At 73.9% G+C, this 19495-nt stretch overlaps 4 protein-coding genes across 11 annotated transcripts; 2 read left to right on the top strand and 2 right to left on the bottom strand.

Moving 5' to 3' along the window:
- Window positions 1–125: 125 nt before the first annotated feature.
- Window positions 126–1077, top strand: LENG9 (leukocyte receptor cluster member 9). The gene is given in 2 exon segments (XM_087773219.1): window positions 126–489; window positions 492–1077. Coding segments are annotated over 2 exon segments (534 nt in total). The 5' UTR covers window positions 126–359; the 3' UTR covers window positions 896–1077.
- Window positions 1078–1139: 62 nt separating this feature from the next.
- Window positions 1140–9100, bottom strand: LENG8 (leukocyte receptor cluster member 8). 6 transcript variants are annotated; one of them, XM_087773164.1, is made up of 15 exons: window positions 8894–9100; window positions 8634–8805; window positions 7986–8075; window positions 7757–7870; window positions 7182–7449; window positions 6596–6737; window positions 6237–6413; window positions 5838–6158; window positions 5580–5714; window positions 5160–5448; window positions 4968–5069; window positions 4541–4609; window positions 4308–4437; window positions 3534–3741; window positions 1140–1653 (listed from the first exon to the last, which is right to left on the bottom strand). In XM_087773164.1, the coding sequence occupies exons 1-15, from the start codon at window positions 8929–8931 to the stop codon at window positions 1155–1157; spliced, it is 2754 nt and encodes a 917-aa protein (XP_087629290.1). In that variant the 5' UTR covers window positions 8932–9100; the 3' UTR covers window positions 1140–1154. The 6 variants fall into 6 exon arrangements, with proteins under 6 accessions (XP_087629290.1, XP_087629286.1, XP_087629288.1 ...); XM_087773160.1 differs by having other exon boundaries at window positions 7986–8090; window positions 8894–9099; XM_087773162.1 differs by having other exon boundaries at window positions 6596–6734; window positions 7986–8090; window positions 8894–9099.
- Window positions 9101–9385: 285 nt separating this feature from the next.
- On the top strand, window positions 9386–11792 carry LOC148053748 (uncharacterized). 2 transcript variants are annotated; one of them, XM_087773206.1, is made up of 5 exons: window positions 9386–9790; window positions 9876–9912; window positions 10433–10699; window positions 10778–11071; window positions 11653–11792. In XM_087773206.1, exons 1-5 carry the CDS (start codon window positions 9731–9733, stop codon window positions 11715–11717), a joined length of 723 nt encoding a protein of 240 aa, XP_087629332.1. In that variant the 5' UTR covers window positions 9386–9730; the 3' UTR covers window positions 11718–11792. The 2 variants fall into 2 exon arrangements, with proteins under 2 accessions (XP_087629332.1, XP_087629331.1); XM_087773205.1 differs by having other exon boundaries at window positions 9396–9794; window positions 9877–9912.
- A 340-nt stretch (window positions 11793–12132) lies between these two features.
- Window positions 12133–19437, bottom strand: U2AF2 (U2 small nuclear RNA auxiliary factor 2). Of its 2 annotated transcripts, none has more exons than XM_087773183.1 (12): window positions 18850–19437; window positions 18059–18194; window positions 17911–17940; window positions 17703–17806; window positions 17434–17585; window positions 16739–16855; window positions 16510–16648; window positions 15996–16075; window positions 15638–15760; window positions 15104–15190; window positions 13694–13942; window positions 12133–12428 (listed from the first exon to the last, which is right to left on the bottom strand). In XM_087773183.1, exons 1-12 carry the CDS (start codon window positions 18896–18898, stop codon window positions 12294–12296), a joined length of 1401 nt encoding a protein of 466 aa, XP_087629309.1. In that variant the 5' UTR covers window positions 18899–19437; the 3' UTR covers window positions 12133–12293. The 2 variants fall into 2 exon arrangements, with proteins under 2 accessions (XP_087629309.1, XP_087629310.1); XM_087773184.1 differs by having other exon boundaries at window positions 13694–13909.
- Between the last annotated feature and the right edge of the window lie 58 nt (window positions 19438–19495).

The raw sequence follows: 19495 nt of genomic DNA, 5'->3' as shown, positions 1-19495 counted from the left end.
GACGAAGTTTCCGCGTGTTGGCGCGCGGTGGGGGCGGGGCGGGGGCGGGGCGGGCGCACGGGCGCGTTTGCGCGAATTGCGGTGACGATGGGGCGCGGGCCCCTCCCCCCGCCGCTGGGTGCGGGCGGGGCGGGGGGGGGGAGGGGAGCGGGAGAGTATTAGACAGACAGACAGACAGACAGAGAGAGCGCGGTACATAAATACAGAGATTGTCTGCCTGCGTATCAGCCGTAGCGGTAGGGCCCAGGCGGTTGGGTGCAGCCCCTGTCCGTCGGTCCCGCACAGCGGGACGGACACACGGACACTGAGTCACACGGGCCCTTCCCCCCCCGCCCTTTGCCCGGGCCTCGCCCGTCCGGATGGAGCCGGGATCGGGGCCGCCCCCGGAGGAACCGGAGCCCCCGGAGGAACCGGAGCCCCCGGGGCCGCCCCCCGCCGCCGCCCCCTGCCGCTGGTTCCTCGCCGGCCGCTGCCGCTTCGGGCCGCGCTGCCGCCGCCGCCGCCGCCCCGGGAGGATCCGCCCGGCCCCGGGAAGAAGCCGCCGCTGCGGCCGGTGCGGGACGTCCTGAACCGGCTGCGCTGGGACCCGCGGCTGGACGCGGCGGCCGCCACCGTCGGGTACCGGGACCGGTTCCGGGGGCTGCTGGAGCGGCCGCTGCTCGATCTCTTCCCGGGGCCGCTCTCGGACGCCGGCCCCGGGGACCTGCCGGTACCGGAGCACCGGATCCAGCACGTCTCGTACCGCGGCCGCCGCCTCTGGGACCGGCAGCGCCGCCGCGATCGCCTCTTCGGCTCGGCCGGGGGCGAGCGCTGGGGCGGGGAGGAGGAGGAGGAGGCGGCGGCGGCGGCGGGGCCCCCCCCGGGCCCGGGCCGGACCCCGGCGGGCAGCGGCTGAGCGGGCCCGGACCCCGCGGCCGCCGGTGGGGAGAAGGCGGAGGGGACCGAGGGGGCCCCGGTGCCGCCGCGGGGCGCGGGTGCCCGCCTCCCTTTGCCAGGGGGAGAAGATGGCGGCCGCCGCCGCGGGGCTGCAGCAGCTGGGCCCGGTCGGCTACGGGGGAAGGCGGACGCCGCCGCGGGGCCGGCCCCCCCCCCCCCCGCCGCCGCCGCCCCCCCGCCCCCCCAGCCCAATCCCGGCCGCTTTCTCCTTTTCCTCTTTATTCTGTCCAAAAAAAGGGGGAATCCGTTAAAAAGGGGGTGGGGGTGGGGCCAGCCCGGGGAGACAGCGCGGCCCCGGGGGGCGGAGGGGGGAGGGGGGTGGCGGGGGGAGGGGGGCGCTTTACCTGCAGAGAGACGTGGGGGGAGGGGCGAGGGGGGAGGGGCGGGGGGGCAAATAAATTAAATACGAACCAAAAAATAAAAAAAAAAGGAAAAAAAAAAAGGAAGAAGAAGAAATTCGAGCATCGAGAAAACGGCGGGAGAGCAAAGGCGGCGGCGGCGGCTCGGACACAGTCCCGGCTTGGCGAGGCCGCGGGGGGCGGCGGCGGTCGGGGCCCCCGGGTGCGCGGGGGGGCGGCGGCGGCGGCGGCGGCGGCGGCGGGGGGCTGGGCCGTCGCGGCTCCGTGGGTCGGGGGCCTCCGTGGGCTCGGCCGCGGCGTCGGGGGGGGGACGGACGAGACCTGGGGCCGCCTCGGCAGCGGGAAGAAGAGAGAGAAACTGAGAGAGGGTTAATGGGGCCCCGCGCCCCCCGGCCCCGCGCCCCCCGCCCCGCCGCCGGCGGCTCCCTCCTGGGGGACGGAAAGAGAAGGTTACGGGGGCCCGGGGGCGCCGGCAGCCCCCCGCCGTCGTCCTCGTCGCTGCGGCGGGGCTCAGAAGAGGCCCAGGGCCGCCACGCTCTGCTTGCAGTCGATGGCGGCGGCGTCGGGGCCGGTGAAGGAGAGGGGCAGCGCGGCCAGGAAGAGCCGGCAGCTCTCGGGGTCGAGGGCGAGCGCGGCCCCGACCGCGGCGGTGGGCAGCGCCGGGCGGAAGCTGGGGAGAGAAGGAGATCAGGAGCGGAGACACGGCAGCGCGGGGGGACACGGCCCCACGGCGGGGGACGGGGACCCCCTGTGGGGCGCAGGGGCCCACGGCGGGGGGACCCGGCCCCGCAGGGGGGGACAGGGACCCCTTATGGGGGACCCGGCCCCACGGCGGGGGAGCCTGGCCCCAGGGCAGGGGGCTGCAGCCCCATGGAGGGGGGCACAGGGACCCCCTGTGGGGGACCCGGCCCCACGGCGGGAGACAAGGACCCCCTATGGGGCCCACGGCTCCACAGCAGGGGGACCCGGCCCCACAGGGGGGGACAGGGACCCCTTATAGGGGACCTGGCCCCATGGCAGGGGGGTGCAGCCCCATGGAGGGGGAGAGGGACCCCCTGTGGGGCACACGGCCCCATGGCGGGGGGATCCGGCCCCGTGGGGGGTGACAGGGACCCCTTATGGGGGGGCCCAGCCCCACAGCGGGGGACAGGGACCCCCTATGGGGCACAGGGACCCATGGCGGGGGGGTGCAGCCCCATAGCGGGGACCGGGGGCCCCCTTATGGGGGACACGGCCCCACACGGGGGACGGGGACCCATGGCAGGGGGGTGCAGCCCCGGGGGGGGGGGGACGGGACGACGGACCCCTTATGGAGCACAGGGACCCCCTATGGGGACACAGCCCCACGGCGGGGGGGTGCAGCCCCACAGGGGGGGACCCAGCCCCATAGCGGGGCACAGGGAGCCCTTGGGGGGGGCACGGCCCCACAGAGGGGACAGGGACCCATTGCAGGGGACGCAGCCCCACTGGGGGCGACACGGCCCCACGGGGGGGTGGGGGGTGGCCCCACGGGGGGATAAGGGGACCCAGCTGCGTTGTGGGGGGCGCAGCCCCATAAGGGGGGGGCGCAGCCCCATAGGGGCCAGGGGGGGACACGGCCTGAAGAAGGACGTGGCCCGGGGGGGGGGGGCCACAGCCCCAGTTGGGGGTCGTGGCGCCGGGGGGACGAGGTGGGGAGGGATCAGAGCCCCACGGGGGCGGGGGGGACCCTGTCCTGCCCCTCCCCCTCCCCGGGGGGCTGCCCCGCTGCAGGGTGTGGGGCAGGACGGGGGGCTCAGCCGCCCCTCGCGTGGGGCAGAGCTGGGGGGGGAGGGTTTGGACACCCCCAACCTCGCTATGGGGCAGAGACAGGGGGGCTGGGCAGCCCCAGTTCTGCTGCGGGGCAGAAATGGGGGGTCTCACCCCCCCCAGCCCTGATGTGGGGCAGAAATGGGGTCTCACCCCCCCCAGCCCTGATGTGGGGCAGAATTTGGGGTCTCACCCCCCCTCAGCCCTGATGTGGGGCAGAAATGGGGTCTCGCCCCCCCCCAGCCCTGATGTGGGGCAGAAATGGGGTCTCGCCCCCCCAGCCCCCCACCGCCCCGCACGACTCACCTGCGCCGCCGCCGCGGGGGTCCGGCTGCTGCTCTCCCCCCACCCCACCCCCCCGCCCCACGGCCGCCCCCCAGCCGCCCCCCGCCCCCCACCCCCGCCCCCCGGGCCGGGGGGGCGCGGGACCCCCCCGGCGGCCCCACATACGTTTTGATCATGGCCTTGAGGGCCGCCCGCCGCTCCCGCTCGGCGAACTTGTCGATGAGGCGGGCGGCCATGGGGGGCGCGGCGCGGTACAGGCGGAAGAAGCGGTGGTAGTTGGCCAGGGCCCAGGCGGCGCGGAGCGCCAGGGCGTGCGCCACGCAGGCGTCCCCCCGCAGCGCCGGCGTCAGGTAGGCCAGCTCCGTCGTCAGGTCTGGGGGGGGCGGAAAGGGGGTGAGGGGGGGCGGAAAGGGGGAGGGGTGGGGGGTCCCCGGTGGGAAGGGGGAGGGGTTGGGGGGTCTCCGATGGGAAGGGGGGCAGTTGGGAGTCCCTATACCCCTCCCCCCAACGGACAGGGGGTCTTGGAGCACCCCTAAAGCCCCTTAACATGAACAGGGGGTCCCTGAGCACCCCTAACCCCCCCCATACAGGGGGTCCCCGAGCACCCCCAACCCCCACCCCCCAGAACAGGGGGGTCCCCGAGCACCCCTAACCCCCCCCCATACAGAGGGTCCCCGAGCACCCCCAAACCCCCACCCCATACAGGGGGTCCCCGAGCACCCCCAAACCCCCCCCATACAGAGGGTCCCCGAGCACCCCCAACCCCCACCCCCCCAGAACAGGGGGTCCCCGAGCACCCCTAACCCCCCCCCATACAGGGGGTCCCCAAGCACCCCTAACCCCCCCCCCAATGAACAGAGGGTCCCCGAGCACCCCCAAACCCCCCCCCCCATACAGGGGGTCCCCGCTCACCCCCCCCCGCACCGGGCCCCCGCTCACCCCCCGAGTTGCGGGTGAACATGTAGTAGAGGATGCGGTAGGCGGTGAACTCCCCCACGTTGCCGGGGAGGCTCTCGGCGTAGAGCGACTTCAGCTGCGTCTGGCACTGGTTGAACTCCTCGTGGTCGCCCTGCGGGGCCGGGGGCACCCTCAGCGCCGCGGCCGGGGGTCCCGGGGGCCCCGGGGGGGGTCCCGGGGGGGGTCTGGGGGTCCCGGGGGTCCCCGAAACCCACCTTCTCCAGCGCGATGCGGGCGTGCGTCTCGTACACCTCCACCGTGAACTCGGTGCGGACGCCCTGGACCTGCGGGGGGGGGGGCGGGAGGGGGTGAGGGGGGGCCCTCTGCCCCGGGAGACCCCCCAAAACCCAGGAGAGACCCCCAAAATCCAGGACAGACCCCCCAAAGGGTTCAGGAAACCCCAAAAACTCTGGAGACCCCCAAAGGGTCCAGGAGAGCCCCCCAAAAGGCCTGGGAGACCCCATAAAGGGTCCCAGCGGATCCCCAGAAGTCTGGGAGACCCCCCCAAAAGGCCCCCGGGACCCCCAAAAGGCTGGGAGATGCCCCCCGAAGGCCCCCGGGACCCCCCAAAAGGCCCCCAGGACCCCCCCGAAGGCCCCCGGGACCCCCCCGAAGGCCGCCGGGTGCCAGCGGGGCTCCCACCGTGAGATCCTGCCGGATGGATTTCATCTGCTCGCAGGCGAAGGCGTAATCCTGCTTCTCCTTCCAGTGCGACTTCACCAGGCTCAGCGACTTCTTCAGCACCTGGGGGGGGGCGCAAAAAGTGGGGAGGGGGCGTCAGGGCGGCCCCCTCCCCGCCCCGCGGCCCCGGGGGACGGACGGACAGACACTGACCGAGACAGGACGGACGGTGGAGGGGTCGGGGGCGCAGGTGAGGCGCAGGTAGTGCTTGGTGACGTCCTGGCAGGTCCCCAGGATCTTCAGCTCGTTCCAGTCGAGCGCCTCGGAGGAGCCGGGGGGGTCAGAGCCCCCCAGGGGGAGGACGAGGGGCTCCGGCCGCAGCTTTTTGGGGTGCCCGGGCTGGAAACGAGCCGCTCGCCGCTGCTTCTTGAATTCCTTCTCGGGGTCCTCATAATCCATCGCCGGGCGCTTGCGGTTGCGCTTGGAGGGACCCTGGTCGTGCCTGGTTTGGGGCGAAAACACGTGGATTTCGGTCGGGGACAGAGCCCAGAGACCCTGGCCCCGATCCCGGGCTCTGCCCCGGACTGGGGAGCCCCAAACTGGTCCCAGTCCCCGTCCCCCGTCCCCCCGTACCTTTTTCCCCGCTGCATCCGCATGCGTCCGCGCTCCACGTGCCCGCCCCGGCCGCGGGTTTTGGGGGGAGCGCGGCGGGCGCCCGGCCGGCTCTCGGTGCCGGAGAGGGAACTGTCCGAATCCGAGTGGGAATCGCTGCGGGGAGAGCGGAGCGGGGAGCTGGGGGCACCCCAAACAGACCCCCCCCCGCCTCCCCGGCACCCCCGGGGCGGCGGCGAGGGGGCTCCGGGGGGTTTGGGGGTCCCCTCCGCCCCCCACCTGCGTCGGAAGTGGCGCCCGGGCGAGCGGGAAGAGGAGCGGGAGCGGGAGCGGGATCCGGCGCTGGAGGAGGAGCTGTGCTCCTTCATGAAGACGTTCCGGTTGCCGAATTTGGTGGGGAAGCCGTTACCGCGAGCCCGGCCGGCGCCGCTGCCGCCGCCGCGTTGGGGCGGGGGGCCCAGGGCGGCCCCCCCGGCTCCGGCGCCGCGCTGGGGAGGGGGCTGCGGCAGCCCCGAGCCCGCCGCCGGCCGCGGGGGGTGCAGGGCCGGCACCTCCCAGCGCTTCTTCTTGGGGCTCTCGGCGACGCCGTCCCGGCTCAGCCTGTGGGGAGGCGAGGGGGGCGTCAGGCGGCCCCTCGGCCTCGCCCCCCCCGCTTTGGGGGTCTCCCTGGGGGCTCACCCCGGCAGCGGCTCGCGGCTCCAGTCGATGGTGTAGGCGGTGCCGTCCTGCAGCCGCGCCTGCAGCACCTCCTTCAGCAGCTTCTCCGTCCGGTCCTTGTCCTCCTCCGACTCGCAGGCGGTGAAGCAGCGCTGGACGTACTCCTTCATGTCCTGCGGCCAGTCCTCCGGCTTCCCCCTGGGGGGCCGGGGGGTCAGGGGGGCTCGGCGGGGCGCCGGGGGGCTCGGCGGGGCCGGCAGCCGTCGCCAAGCGGGGCTCAGCCCCCCATCAAGCCGTATATTGCCCCGAAAACCCACCCCGTGCGCGTACGGGGTGCCTCCCCCCTCCCCCCCGATATCTGTCTGTCTGTCCTCGCTCACCCGTGTCCGTGGTGTTTGTCGGGGCCCGGCTGCCCCCCGAAGCCGCCGCCGCCGCGCTGCTCCCCGGCCCCGAAGCTGGGCGTGGTGAGGACGAACGGGCGCTTGGGGAGGTTGAACTTGAGGCCGCCGGCGCCGGGGGCTTCTGGGGGGGGGGGGAAGGGGGTGAGGGGGGGTTGGGGGGGATCCGGGGTTTCGGGGGAGTTTGGGGGCGAAAGTGGGGGTGCGCAGCGTGCGTTGGGAGGGGTTTGGGGTTTTGGGAGGGAGTTTGGGGGCAGAAGTGGGGGCGCGGGATGGGGTCTGGGGGGATTCGGGGTTGTCAGGGGAGTTTGGGGGTGAAAGCGGGGGGGCCACAGGGCGTTTGGGGGGGAATTGGGGGTTTTGGGGTGAGAAGGGGCGCGCGCGGTGCCGTTTCGGGAGGGAACTCGGGGTTTTGGGGGGGTTTGGGGGTGAATTTGGGGGAGTTCTGGTGCCAGGGTGACCCGGGGGGGGGGGTGACATCTCACACTGGTTTTGGGGGGATTCCTGAGCCCCCTGCCCTCCCCCACAGCCCCCCCCCAATTTGGGGACCCCCGGGGGGGTCTCTTACGCTTCATGCGGCTCCAGAGCTGCTGCCCCTTCTTGCCCTTGGGGCCGGGGCCGGGGCCGGGCCCCTCGCTGTAGCCGTGGGGGGGGTAGGGGGCGGCGGCGGCGCTGGGAGGGGCCCCCCCGGCCCCCCCCGCCGCCGGGGGGCCCCCTCCCCCGCCCAGGGGGTGGGCGCCGTGGGGCTGGGGGGGCTGGGGGGGGGGGGCGGGGGGCAGCTGGGGCTGGGGGCTGCCGTAGGGGGAGGCCTCGTCCAGGCCCGGCACCGGTGGCTGCTGCGGGGGGGGAGAGGGGGTGGGGGGGGGCCCAGGGGTCCCGGCCCCCAGCCCCCCGATCCCCCCGATCCCCCCCAGCCCCCCAACCCCCCCCCAGCCCCCCAATCCCCCCCAGCCCCCCAAATCTCAGCCCCAGCCCCCCAAATCCCCCCCAGACCCCCAAATTCCCCCCGCACCCCCAAGCCCCCCAGACCCCCAAATTCCCCCCCCGCACCCCCAAGCCCCCCAGACCCCCAAATTCCCCCCCGCACCCCCAAGCCCCCCAGACCCCCAAATTCCCCCCCCGCACCCCCAAGCCCCCCCTCACCTGGCCGAGGCCGCTCTGCTGCCCGGGCGCGGGGGGCTGCTGGGGGGCGGCAGCGTAGGCCCCCCCCGCCCCGTAGGGCGCCGCCGCCGTCGCCCCGTACCCCGAGTAGACGCCCTGCAACGAGGGCCCCCCGTTAGCGCCCGCACCCCTGGGACCCCCCCAGGCCCCCCCCCCGGCCCGGGGGACCCCCAGAGCCCCCCGCGGCCCCCGAGCCCCCCCGGCCACTCACCATGGGGTAGTAGTAGCCGTAGGGGTAGTAGCCGCCGCCGTAGGGCTGGTACCACTGGTAGTAGGGGGGCTGCTGCAGCCCCGGGTCCCCCTGCGGCGAGGAGTACTGCGGGGGAGGAAGGCTCAGCGGGGCCGGGACCCCCCAGACCCCCGGGGACCCCCAAATCCTCACCTCCACCCCCGGGACCCTCTGGGACCCCCCCGAGACGGCTCTGCCCCCCCCCCCCAGCACCTTTCTCTGACCCCCAAACGCCCCCTTCCACCCCCACCCCCCTCCCCAGCCCCCAGGGACCCCCCAGCCCCCCCTCGGCCCCCCAGGGACCCCCCTCAGCCCCTCCGCACCCTCCTCCACCCCCCAAATCCCCATTTCCACCCCCAGGGCCCCCCCCCCCCAGGACCCCCCCAGCCCCCTCCGGGACCCCCTGAGACCCCCCCCCCAGCCCCCTCTACCCCCCCCAGCAGCCCCCCAGGACCCCCCCCGCCCCCTCACCTGCCCCCCCCAGCCCCCACAGCCCCTCCCTCGCCCCCCCCAGGACCCCCCCGCCCCCTCACCTGCCCCCCAGCCCCCTCCGGGACCCCCCGGGACCCCCCCCCAGCCCCCGGGACCCGCTACGCCGCCCCCCCAGGCCGCCTCTCCCCCCCGCCTCACCTGCGCGCCCCCGGAGCCGCTGCCCCCGCTCTTGCCGCCGGCGGCGGCGGCTTTGCTGATGCTGGCGAGCGCCTGCCGGGCCTTCTCCCACTCGGGGTTCTCGTGGGCCGGAGCCTCCAGGCCGCCGCCGCCCTCCCGCGCCCCGCCGGCCGCCAGCCCGTACTGGGGGGCCCTGGGGGGAGGCGAGGCGGGGCCGCTCAGCGCGGGCCGCGCCCCGGGAACCGGCCCGCTGCCCTCCCGTCCCCCGCCCCGGCGCTCACCACTCCGGCGCTCGCTGGTCCCCGATGTTGGCGGCCATGGCGGGGCCTCCCGCGGCCTCCGCTCCGCCCTCACCCCCGGGGGCCGCCGCCCGCGGGGCCGGGCCGGGCCGGGCCGGAGCGATCGGGACCGGTACCTCCGCGCTCCCAAAATGGCGGCGCCGCCCGCACCGAACCTTCCCTCGGCCTCCACTTCCGGCGGCCGCTTCCGGTGACGTCGCGCAGCAGGGCCAATAGGGGCGCGGGGAAGGCGGAAGAGGCGGGGAGAGGGCGCGGGAGGGGGGAGGACGCGGGGAAGGCGGGGCGCTGGGCAGCGGCGGCCAATGGGAGCGAGGAGCGCCGCGGGTGTCAGCCAATGGGAAGGCGAAGCTGGGAGCGGGGAAACGGCGGCCGGGAAGGGTCAATTCCCGCTCAAAGCGCAACGGCGGGGGGGAGGGGGCGGAGTTGGGGGGGGGTTACGGGGGTCCGGGGGGGCAGATATGGGGGGCAGCCATGGGGCAGGGCTGGGGGGCAGACGGGGGATCAATGGGGCACGGCTGGGGGTGCCATGGGGCAGGATTAGGGGATGGTTATGGGGGTGCCGTGGGGCAGATGGGGGGCAGCTCTGGGGGTGCCATGGGGCAGAACTGGGGGGCAGCCATGGGGGATCCGTGGGGCAGCTCTGGGGGTCCATGGGGGATCGATCCCTGGGGCAGAACTGGGGGGCAGCCATGGGGGATCCGTGGGGCAGCTGTGGGGTGACGTGGGGCCGCGGCGGCGCCGTGGGGCCGCGGTTTCGGGGGGCCGAGCCGCTCCCTTCCTGCCGGGCCCAACTTCTGCATTCGGGGCCGCGGCCGCGCCATGGGGCCCCGCGTCCGCCGCCGCCGCCGCCTCCTCCTCCTCCTCCTCCTCCTCCTCCTCCTCGGTGGGGCCGGGGCGCGGGGGGTCGGGGGCGCGGGGGGGACGCGGTGCCACCGCCGCCCCCACCCCGGCTCTGTCTCCCGCAGGCTGCTGGGCGCTGGGGGCCTGCGGGGCCATGGGCCGTGAGTACGGGGGGCACCGTGGGGCTGGGGGGCGCCGTGGGGCTGGGGGGCGCCGTGGGGTGCAGGGGGACGAAGGCGGCCCCCCAGTGTCCCCACACTCCCGTCCCCTGGGCTCTGGGGTCCCCCTGTCCCCATCTCCAGAGTCCCCAGTGTCCCCCTCTCCCTGTCCCTGTCCTCGGGGTCCCCGTCCCCAGCTCTGGGTCCCCCATCCCCATCCCCAGCGTCCCCCTGTCCCCGTCCCCATCGTCGGGGTCCCCAATGTCCCCCTCTCCCCGTCCCCATCCCCACCTTCGGGGTCCCCCCTTCCCCAGCTCCAGGGTCCCCAACGTCCCCCCGTCCCCATCCAAGCTCCGGGGTCCCCAACGTCCCCCTCTGCCCGTCCTTGGGGTCCCCCATCCCCGTCCCCAACGTCCCCCTCTCCCCCTCTCCCCGTCCCCTGGGCTCTGGGGTCCCCATGTCCCCGTCCCAAGCTTTGGGGTCCCCCCGTCCCCGTCCCCATCCTTGTCCCCGTCCCCCCCAGGCCCCCCCACCGCCCCGTCCCCGCGTCCCCCCGAGCTGCGGCTCCTGGAGGGGCCGTGGGTGGCGGCGGGGACCCCCCTCCGCCTCCAGTGCTTCGGCCCCGGCCCCGAGTTCCTCCTCTTCCTCAACGGGAACCGCTCGATGGCCAACGTCACCGCCAGCCACTTCGCCATCTTCGACCCCGTCCTCACCGCCGCCGACTCGGGGGCCTACACCTGCCGCTGCCCCCCCGGGCCCCCCAGCAACGCCGTGGCGGTGGCCGTCACCGGTGAGCGCGGCGGCGGCGGCGGCGGCGGGGGGGGGGCCGTGCGGCGGGACCCCCCCTGACCCCCGCCGTCGCCCCCAGACCCCCGCCTGCCGCCCCCCGAGCTCTCGCTGACGCCGACGCCGACGCCGCTGCCGCTGCCGCGGGGCTCCGAGGCCTCGCTGCTCTGCCGGGGCCCCCCCGCCGCCGCCGCCTTCCGCCTCTACCGGGGGGGCCCCGGGGGGGTGGTGGGGCAGCGGGGGGGGGCGGGGGGCTCCGTCCACTTCCCCCTGGGCCCCCTGGGCCCCCACCACGAGGGCGCCTACGTCTGCACCTACAGCGACGGCGGGGGGGGGGTCTCGGCGCCCAGCCCCCCCCTGCTGCTGCTGGTGGAAGGTGAGGGGGGGGTCCCCAAATTGGGGGGGGTCCTAAAACCGGGGGGGGCTGTTAATGGGTGGGGGTCCCCAGATTCAGGGGGAGCTGGAAGTGAGGGGTTATGGGGGGGGTCCTAAGGATGGGGGAGGGCTGTTAAAGGGGTGGGGGGTCCTCAGATTCGGGGGGTCCCCAAATTCGGGGGGGGTCCTAAAGATGGGGGGGGCTGGAAGTCAGGGGTGATGGGGGGCCCTGAAGATGGAGGGTAGGGGGGTCCCCAACTCCAGGGGGTTGGGGGGGGGCAGAAACAAGGGGGGGCTGCCCCGGGGAGGAGGGGCTGGGGGCGCCCCCGAATCCAGGTGGGGTCTGGGGACCCCCCGAGCTGGGGGGGTGGGGGCAGCCCCGAAATGCAGAGGATTTGGGGGGGGTCCTAAGGGGGAGGGGAGATCCCCCAAACGCAGGGGGTGGGGAAAGGCCCCCCCCAAATCCAGGCTGGGGCTCCCTCAGACCCCCCCCGGGGCAGAAGGGGGAGGGGGGCACCAGGTTTTGGGGTGCCCCTAGGGATTGGGGGGGCCCCACCTAATGCCCCTCCCCCCCCCCCGAAGAGGGGGGTGCCACCCCCACGAGGCCCGAGTGGAAGGGCTGCAACCACTGGGTGGAGGACTACTGAGCCCCTCCCCCCCCCGCTGCGCCCGGATGCCTGGGACCCCCGAAATGGCTGGGACCCCCCTGAAACGCTGGGACACCCCCCCCCCCCCGCTTCAATAAAGCAGCATCACCCAGAGGCCTGGGTCCACATCAGTGCCCCCCCCCCAAATGCAGAAGGGTCCCGCCCCAACGGGGGGGGCTGGGAGGGGGGGGAGGGGTCCTCTCCCCTCCCCCGCCAGCGAGACGCAGACCCCGGAGAATTGGAAAAATCGTTTAATTACGGGGGAGGGGGGGATCCCCCGACTCCGTTTGACACCGGGGGGGGGGGGAGGGCTGGGCCGGAGGGGGGGGGAGGGGACCCCCCATTTTCGCCAATACGAAACGCCACAGAGGGGGGAGGGGCGGGGGCGAGCGCTACGACGAGAAACCAGCACTGGGGGGGGGGGGGGGGGGAACCGCCGAAACGAGAGAAAAAACCCCCAAAAAGAATAAAACAAAACAAAACAAAACAAAAACAAAAAGGGGGAGGGGAAACAACCCAAAAGGGGGGCGGGGGCGGGGGCGGGGGCCCCCCCGGCCCGGCCCCCCCCGCCGGGGGCTACCAGAAGTCGCGGCGGTGGTAGGAGTCGGGGTCGCAGTACTTGGTGACGACGACTCTGTTGGCGAACTTGCGGCCGGTCAGGCCCTGCATCGCCTTCTGGCAGTCGAAGACCGAGGTGAACTCCACGAAAATCTGGGGGGCGAGAGGGGGTCAGGGGGGAGGGGCGGGGGGAGGGGCGGGGGGGGACCCTGCCCCCCGCGGGAACCCGGCCCCCGGGCGCTGCGCCCCGACCTGGGGGGGGGGGGGGGTTTGGTGGCCGCGCGCTCCCACATCCACGTCCCCGTGGGGCACTGGGAGGACTGGGAATTGTCCCTGTCCCCGCTGCTGCGTCTCTATGGGGCACTGGGAGGACTGGGAATTGTCCCTGTCCCCGCTGCTGCATCCCCACGGGGCACTGGGAGGACTGGGAATTGGGGCACTGGGAGGACTGGGAATTGTCCCTGTGGGGCACTGGGAGGACTGGGAATTGTCCCTGTCCCCACTGCCACGTCCCCATGGGGCACTGGGAAGACTAGGAATTGTCCCCGTCCCCGTGGGGCACTGGGAGGACTGGGAATTGTCCCTGTCCCCGCTGCCACATCCCTATGGAGCACTGGGATGACTGGGAATTGTCCCTCTCCCCATCACTGTGTCCTTATGGGGTGCAGGGATGCCGTCCCCGTCCCTGTGGGGCACTGGGATAACTGGGAATTGTCCCTGTCCCCATCACTGTGTCCCCACGGGGTGTAGGGACGCCGTCCTTGTCCCCACAGGGCACTGGGGTGTCTGGGAATTGTCCCCATTGCCACGTCCCCATGGGGCACTGGGATTTTCGGGTGCTGTCCTTGTCCCACTGTCACGTCCTAACGGGATACTGGGACGTCTGCGTGCTGGCCCTGTCCCCATCACTGTGTCCTTACGGGGTGTAGGGACACCGTCCTTGTCCCCACAGGGCACTGGGATGACTGGGAATTGCCCCTGTTCCCATCGCTGCGTGCTTACAGGGTGTAGGGACACTGTTGCTGTCCCCACAGGGTACTGGGACATCTGGGTGTCGTCCCTGTCCCCACAGGGCACTGGGATGACTGGGCACTGTCCCTGTCCCCATCACCACGTCCTTAGGGGCTGTAGGGACACTGTTGCTGTCCCCAGGCGGCACTGGGATGACTGGGAATTATTGTCCCTGTCCCCATCGCTGCATCCTTACGGGGTGTCGGGACACGGTCGCTGTCCCCACAGGGTACTGGGAGGCCTGGGCACCGTCCCCGTCCCGCTCCCGCGTCCCCGCGGGGCACCGCGGCAAACAGTCGCCGTCCCGGTGCACGCGGGGCGCCCGAGAATCGTCCCCGTCCCCGCGAGGCACCGGGGCGTGTGTGTGTGTGTGTCCCCCGTCCCCGTCCCCGCTCCTCGTCTCCCACCTTTCCGCATCCAGGCACCTCGACGCCGTCGACGGGCCGGGGGATCTCGATGGACTTGACGAGGCCGTACTTGCCGCACTCGTCCCGGACGTCCTCCACGATCTCCTCGTACTCCTCGTCGTCCAGCAGCTCCTCGGGCAGCACCATGTTCATCAGGCACAGCACCTCCGTCGGGTGGCCGCCCATCTGCACCTGCGAGCTCATCAGCCCGGGCACCTGCAGCGTCACCGGGGTCTGGTTTATCGTGCTCTGGTGGGGGGGCGGGAGGGGGGGGGGCGACAGCGGGGGGGTTAGGGGGGTGACGGGACCCCGCTGCGCCCGCCCCGACGCGGGGGGGTGTCCCCCCGACCCCCCGGGGACCCCCAGCCTCCGAGAGAGGGGGACGCGGCAGCCTGGCGTCCCCACCTTCCCCCCCCCCCCGCCCCATCTCCGGAGAGGACCCCCCAGCCCCCCGGGTCCCCCAGTGCACTGGGGATGGGGACAAGGGATCCCAGTTGCCCCCCAGTTCGCTAGGGATGGGGAGGAGGGGTCCCAGTTGCCCCCCGGCCCCCCCAAAAGAGGACCCAAGCATCCTGGCTGCCCCCCAGCCCCCCCCAGTTCACTGGGGACAGGGACGAGGGGTCCCAGTTGCCCCCCAGCCCCCCCAGTTTGCCGGGGACAGGGATGAGGGGTCCCAGTTGCCCCCCAGCGCACTGGGGATGGGGATGAGGGACCCCAGTTGCCCCCCAGCCCCCCCAGTTCACTGGGGATGGGGATGAGGGACCCCAGTTGCCCCCCAGCCCCCCCAGTTCACTGGGGATGGGGACAAGGGGTCCCAGTTGCCCCCCAGTTCACTGGGGTGGGGACGAGGGGCCCTGATGCCCCCGGCCCCCCTAAAAGAGGACCCAGGCGTCCTGGCTGCCCCCCAGCCCCCCCCCAGGGCCCCCCAGCTCACTAGGGACGGGGACGAGGGGTCCGAGTTGCCCCCCAGCCCCCCCAGTTCGCTAGGGATGAGGGGTCCTGGTACCCCCAGACCCCCCTGGGACCCCGTACTCCCCCCAGAGAGCCCAGGCGTCCAGGGGCCCTTCCAGAGGAGCCAGGGCTCCTGGCACCCCAAAGCCCCCCGCAGAAGAGGAGCCAGGCGTCCTGGTGCCCCCCCCCCCCCCCCCGGAAAGGACCCAGGCGTCGGGGCCCCCCCCAAAAGAGAACTCAGGCGTCCTGACACCCCCCACCCCCAGGGACCCCCAGCTTGCTGGGCACAGGGACGGGGTGCCCTGGCAGCCCCCCAGCCCCCCCTAAAACAGGACCCAGGCGTCTTGGAGCCCCCCACCCCCTCCAAAAAGCACCCAGGCCCCCCCCCCCGCCCCGGGGGGACCCCGGTGTCCGTCCCCGTCCCCCCCCTGCCCCGGGGGGGCCCCGGCGCCCACTCACCAGGGTGGCGTTCTTGGCCCCCACGCTGGCCCGCTGCACCAGCAGCTTCTTGTCACCCAGCTGCATCCCGTTCAGCCCAGCGATGGCCTGGGGGGCGACACGGGGGGGTCACCGGGGGGTTTGGGGGGTCACCGGGGGGTTTGGGGGGCCCCCACCCCGGTTTGGGACACCCCAAGAGATCCCAAACCTGCAGCAGCAGGTGCAGGGCTCGAGGCAGGGAGCTCCGCTCTCTCCTCCCACAGAAGAATTTGGGGGGGGGGTTGGTTCTGCCCCCCACAAAATCTGGGGAGGGGGGCGATACCTGCACCCCCCCAGGGCACCCCGAGGGGCTGGGGGGGGCCCCCAAACCCATCAGAGGAGTCCCCAGGCCCCTTACGGGGGGCCCCAGAGCCCAGCGGCATCGCCCCGATAGGTTTTGGGGCACGTTCTGGGGGGATTTTAGGCGTTAAAAGGCCCGGAGGTGCCTGGGGGGGGTCGGGGGGTTCCGGGGTCCTCGGGGGGGGGTTGGGGGTCCCCCGGGGGGTTTGGGGGTACCTGGTCGGTGACGTTGATGTCGACGTACTCGCAGAAGGCGTAGCCCTTGGAGAGACCGGTGGCGCTGTCCTTCACCAGGTTGAAAGCTTTCAGGGGCCCGAAGGACGTCAGCAGCTCCTTCACCTGGGGGGGGGGACGCACGATTGGGGGGGACGTGGCGGCTCTGGGACCCCCCCCACGGCTCGGGGACCCCCACCCCAAAACACCCCAGGGGGCCTGGCTGCTGCCCCCCTCCCCATTCCTGCCCCCAGCAGTGGAAAACCTCAGCTGGGGGGGGGGGAATGGGGGTTCCCCGCCCCCCCCCCACTGCGGTCCCCCCCCCCAGGTTTGGGGGGCTCTGGGGGGTCCCCCCCCTCACCTGGTCGTCGTTCAGGTAGTTGGGGAGGCCCCCGATGAAGAGCTTGTGAGCGGAGTCGGGCACCACCGTGGAGACGACGCCTGGGGAGGGGGACGGGGGCGTGAGATGGGGGGGGGGGCACTGGGAGCCCCCCCAGGACCAAACCGGCACCGGGGGGAGGCCCGGCGCGGCCGGGATCTCTGGGGGGGGTGGGAAAGGGGCGCCCCAGAGCTGCCCCCCCCCCAAGTCCCTTTTACAGCAGAAACTACGCCTCCAAAAGAAGCGGGGGGCACCCCAGAGCGGCCCCCCCCCCAAACCCCCTTTGTGGGGGGGGAAACAGCGCACCCCAAAACGGAGAGGAGCCCCGGGGACGCCCTGCAGCCATTTTGTGTGTGCCCCCCCCCCCCAAAGCAATGAGGACCCACAGCAACGACGACAGGAGCCCCGGGGGGTCCCAGCACCGCGTGCCCCCCCCCAGCTGCCCTATCGAGGGGCGGGGGGGCCCCGGGGGGGTTTTGGGGGCCCCCCCCCTCACCCGGCACGTAGACGGAGGGGTTCTCCGACATGCCGGGCAGCGGCTGGTAGTCGTGGGGGCGACGGATCTTCAGCGACTGCCCTTGGAAGATGATCCCGTCGAAGGCCATCGCCTGCGTGGTCTCGTCCACCGAGCGGAACTGGGGGGGAGGGGGGACACGCACACGTTAACGCCCCCCCCCGTGGGTGCCACGACCCCCCCCCCCGCCCCCCCCCGAACCCCGTTTTACCTCCAAAAAGGCGAAATTCTTGTCCTGGTTGATCTGCACGGCCAGGACGGGGTTCCCCGGCGCCTGGGTCAGCCCCCCCAGCCGCATCTGGGCGTTGAAGAAATCCATCATGGCTTCCTAAAACAGGGGGAAACGGGGAAAAAAAGGGGGGACACGAAAAAACAGAAAAAGGAGTGAGGCTGGGCTGGGTACCCCCCCGGGCGGCAGCGGGGGGCGGCTTTTGGGGAGGGGGCTCGGTGCTGCGTCTGCGAGGGAAAAGAAAAGGTGGGGGGCCAGGGTCAGAGCCCTTGTGTTGGGAAAAAAGGGGGTTTTGGGGGGAAAAAGAGGGGTTTTGAGAGGAAAAGAAGGGGTTGGGGGGAGGAAAGGGGGGTTTGGGGGGAAAAAGGGGGGGTTGGGGGGAAAAAAGGGGGGCTCAGCTGCTGGGAGCATCCAGGAGGCCCAGCAGTGGTGGGGGGCCAGGGCTGAGCCCCTCATATTGGGGGAAAAACATGGATTTGGGGGGGGGGGGTAGGGGAAAGGGGGGGGGGGGGACAGGGGCGTTTGGGGGGATGAGGGGGGTTGAGGGACCAAGGGGGGCATTTTAGGGGGGGGTCTGTTCCCGAGGCCTCCGCGGCCGTCCCCAGACCCCCAGCCCCAAAACAGCACCGGCTCCCAAATCCCGCCGGAGCCCCAATCCCGCCGCACCCCCCCGATACCTCGGTGATGCCGAAGGGGATGTTGCCGACGTAGAGGCGCCGGGCCTGCCGCGTCATCTGGCTGCCCACCACCGGCACCGGCGTGGGGGTGACGGCCAAACCGTCGGGGGTCATGGTGGGCAGCAGCGCCGTGGCTGGGATCTGCCCCGCGGCTGGAAAACGGGGATGGGGGGGGGCACGGTCAGGGCCGGGGGGGGGCTCTGGGGGGGGGGGGTTGGGGGGCTCAGGGGGGTTTTGGGGGGCTCTGGGGGGTTTCGGGGGCGACGCACCTTGCATGGCTTTGTACTGCATGGGGGTGATGTGCTCGAAGCCGGGGGGTGGCACGTCCCAGTACTTGCGGATCTTCTTCTTCTTCTCATGGCGGGGGGAGCGGCTGGGGAGGGGGCCCGGGGGGGGTGAGGGGGGGCTGAGCACCCCCCCCGGCCCCCAGACCCCCCCAAGGCCGCCAGACCCCGCCCCAGACCCCCCCGGACTCACCTCAGGGGTCCCGAAAGGCTCAGGGGCGACCTGCGAGAGGAGAGGAGACCCCGTTACGGCGGCTGCCCCCCAGCCCTTTAATCAAAGCCGGGAGGGGGGGGCCCGGCCCCGCCGCCCCCCGCCCCAGGAGGGGACCCCCGCGCGGTACCGGCGCCGTCGGCGGTCGCGGGAGACGCTGCGCTGATCCCGGTTTCTCCGGTCCCGGCTGCGGCTCCGACGTTTCCGGTCCCGGCTGCGGGAGCGGCTGTGGCTTCGCTTCCGGTGCCGGTTCTCCTTGTCACGCTCTTGGGGGGGGGGGGGCGCAAAATGGGGGGGGGGGGGGCATTAAAGGGGGGGTCAGCAGCTCCCCACCCCCCCCCATGGACAGAAACCCCGCCCCCCTCAGGCCTGGGCTCCCCGTCCCCCCGGGCTGGGGGCTCCATCCCCGAATGGGGGCACAGGGACCCCCGGGGGGGCGGCACATGGCGGGGGGGGACGGGACGACACATGGCGGGGGGGGGGGGGGGACATATGGCGGGGGACTGCCCCCTCCCAGGACCCCCCAAAATAAGGGGGGGGGCACCGCGCCCCCCCATGCACCACAGCGGGGGGGCGGGGGGGGGGCGGGGGGGGGGGGGAGCCCCCCCAAGGGGGGCGGGGCCGGGGGGGGGGGGGAAGGGAGCCCCCTCCTGTGGGGAGGGGGAGCCCCCCCCCAAGGGGGGGAGGGGCAGAGACCCCCAGTGGGGGCGATGGCGGGGGGGCAGCCCCCCCCCCGGGGAGCCCCCCCCCCTCGCAGGGGGCCCCCCCGGGGGGGGGGGGCGCACCGCGGGGGGGGGGGCAGGGACACCCCCCCCCAGGGCCGGGTGGGGGCGGGGCGGGCCCGGCGGCATGGTGGGGGAGGGGCGGTGGGGGAGGGGCGGCGGCGGCGCGGTGGGGGCGGGGCGCCGCCCCCGCCGGTACCTTGTTTGTTCTCGTTGAGCTGCCGCTCGAATTCGTCGAAATCCGACATGATGGCGGCGGCGGAGGCGGCGGCCCCGGCTCCAGCCCCGGCCCCGCTCCCGGTTCCCGGTTACGGCCCCGGCCCCGTTCCCGGCTCCGACCCCGCGCAGGCCGCGGCGGCACCGTCCCCCCGCTCGGCAACGCTCGGCCACTTCCGGCCCCGCGCTCGGCAGCTTCCGGCCGCCGCTCGGGGCTCCTCGGGCCACGCTCGGCCCTTTCCGGCAGCGCTCGGCTCTTTCCGGCAGCGCTCGGCCCTTTCCGGCAGCGCTCGGCCCTTTCCGGCAACGCTCGGCCCTTTCCGGCAGCGCTCGGCCCTCCCCGCTCGGCTCCTGCTGTTCGGCTCTTTCCGGAAGAGCTCGGCTCCCCTCAAGCTCCTTCCGCCACGCTGTTACGTCACTTCCGCCGGGGAATAGAGGGGCCTCACTGACTTCCGGCCGCCGCTCCGCTCCTCGGTCACCGGAGGGAAGAGCCGCGCTCCGCCGCCCCGGCGGGGTCCCGTCGCCTCCGGCCCCCCTCCCCCCCCGGTGGGCGCTGGGAGAGCCCCGGTGCGCGGCTCCGTACGGCCCGCCCACCCCCCGCCGCGGCGCTTCTGCTTCCGGCCCCGCAA

This window comes from Nipponia nippon, unplaced genomic scaffold, assembly GCF_047370975.1.
Source record: "Nipponia nippon isolate SJK-2023a ecotype South Korea unplaced genomic scaffold, ASM4737097v1 scaffold_38, whole genome shotgun sequence".
Taxonomy (NCBI): Eukaryota; Metazoa; Chordata; class Aves; order Pelecaniformes; family Threskiornithidae; genus Nipponia; species Nipponia nippon.
Note: the sequence above shows the minus strand (reverse complement) of the source record. Positions and strands in the feature narration are given on the sequence as shown.